At 48.2% G+C, this 2,086-nt stretch overlaps 1 protein-coding gene across 1 annotated transcript in view; it reads left to right on the forward strand.

Annotated features, from left to right (window-relative positions):
- LOC123067338 (uncharacterized) overlaps positions 1-1,636 on the forward strand; it is a 3,025-nt gene extending 1,389 nt beyond the window's left edge. The window contains exons 2-5 of the mRNA XM_044490174.1: positions 426-593; positions 667-1,020; positions 1,103-1,222; positions 1,619-1,636. Of these exons, the coding sequence (XP_044346109.1) occupies positions 441-593; positions 667-1,020; positions 1,103-1,222; positions 1,619-1,636 (645 nt within the window). The 5' untranslated portion in view covers positions 426-440. The remainder of the gene's footprint in view (positions 1-425; positions 594-666; positions 1,021-1,102; positions 1,223-1,618) is intronic.
- Positions 1,637-2,086: the final 450 nt, after the last annotated feature.

Raw genomic sequence — 2,086 nt, forward strand, 5'->3', positions numbered from 1 at the left:
AGCGGCGGGCGCGAGCAGCGGCGCACGGTCGCGAGCAGCCGGCGGCGGACGCAGCGCCGGCTATGCACCGGAGCAATCCCACCGGACCGGTGGGAGATGAAGGTCCTGATTGCTTTTATTTTCAGGGCGAAGGACCCGATTGCTTTTTCTTTTTCCAAAAAGGGTGTTGGTGTAAAACCGTCTGTCTAACGACGTCGCCTGCGAACCGTTACGCCACGTCAGCAAAAGCGGGACCCTCATGTTATAAATGTACTTAAAACGGTCCAAACGAGCAACCAGCGTTTTTTGCAAAAAATTATGAAAAAAATTAGTGCTTTTTGGCACAATTCCGTTAATGTGTGGTTCCTGCAAACCTTGCCTGAAGTATCGATGTTTTTTGCAATTCACTCCTCTTGTTCCTCAATTATTCGATTTTGTCTGACTAGGTGAAGGTACCCTGGATGAAGGAGGATTGTTGGGAGGCCCTGGTTGACATGTGGTGTGACGCAGCATGGCAGGCACGACATGTGGAGAAGGGAAATGATCGAGCCAAAATGACAGGCCCGGCTCATGTCCAGGGGAGCCGGAACCTAATCGCTCTCAAGCAACACATGGTATGTGGATTAAGATGTTAACTTTTTTGTACGGTGCATCTTGGTTCATTAAACTTGATGGTTAATTTTGCAGGAGGCGAAGGTTGGTCGCCCGGTCCACATCCTGGAAGCCTGGAAAGAAGGCCACAAGGGGAAGGATGGCGCCGAGTTCTGCAGCGAGTCGGCGGAGGAGAAGTGGGGGACCTTTAAAAAGGTCTTCCAGGAGGTGCACGGGCAGGAAGCCGAACCTACGTCCAAGCCCCTTGATCCTGAGCTTCTCATCATTGCTGGCCAGGGGAATGGCCATGGCCGCCACCTCCTTTGCAACGAGGCGATCGCCACCTCCTCGCATCGCAAGCTGCACGAGATACGCGCGTCGAGCACCAGCTCAACTCCGTCCATACGGAGTCGCCCAACCGCCGCATCACATGAGATAGCGCGTCTCAAGGTTAGCATCCTAACCTTTCATTTATGTCCATGCCTCGAAATAGCACCGTTACAACCTATATGAGCCTAATGCCATGTTACAGGATTTAATGGCGCAGCGGGCTGTTGAAGAGGAGCAAAGGAGGAAGGCTGAGGAGGAGTCCAGAGAAAAGGAACGGGCATACACTAACAATAGGTTAAAGATGCTTGAGGATCAACTACAGGTAGAACATTATCTAAACTAGAGTAGAAGATTCATTATATAGGGACGAACCACCCTCATGTGACTCTACTCTTATATGTTCTTATGCAATCTCGAAGTAGTGCAAGTGATGCCCCTCCTCCTCCTCCGGAATGTTAACCCGATGGCCTCTCCTCCTCAAGATGATCTATATATGAACAAGTGTACTTCTATTGTGACGTGCACGTGTTTTGCAAGTAGCGACAATATGTATGAATTTACGACTTGTGTGTGACGTCTACTAGGCTAATACATTCGACTTGTGTGTGACAATATGTGGACTATCCCATAATTATGCATATATATGTGGACTAGATCAAATTATGCCTATATATGTGTGGACTACTTCAAATTGCACTGTAGTTGTTTTTATCTGCAGGGATCAGAAAAGAAATAGCTTAACAGCAGAATGGATAGAAAAGATTTCCAAGAGCAACACTCGAAAAACAATATACTACCGAGAACACCTCTCGGAAACCTGGTCGTCTGGGAGACACTACTGCTATGCCACACCGTTTCCGAGGGCAGCTCTCGGAAATGAAGGCGAGCATTGCCGAGACAAGCTCTCGGCAAAGTTATTAAACTGTCAGCTGGCCGATCAGGAGGATTGCCGAGAGGGGCTCTCGGCAAAGAAATCGTCATTTTTTTTCAAAAATATTTAGCAAGTTATGTGAAACTTTTACTGATAAATGTGACCAGTGAGACCACATGTCAGGAGGAAAGAACACACACAAAAAATGAAAATAGGATGTGGCATATACTTTGCCGAGTGTCGTTTGACGGCTCTCGGTAATGTACGCAGTAATTGACGTAGCCGTTTGTTGCGGACGGGCATGCTACGTGGCTC

Source organism: Triticum aestivum, chromosome 3B, assembly GCF_018294505.1.
Source record: "Triticum aestivum cultivar Chinese Spring chromosome 3B, IWGSC CS RefSeq v2.1, whole genome shotgun sequence".
In the NCBI taxonomy this organism is placed as follows: domain Eukaryota; kingdom Viridiplantae; phylum Streptophyta; class Magnoliopsida; order Poales; family Poaceae; genus Triticum; species Triticum aestivum.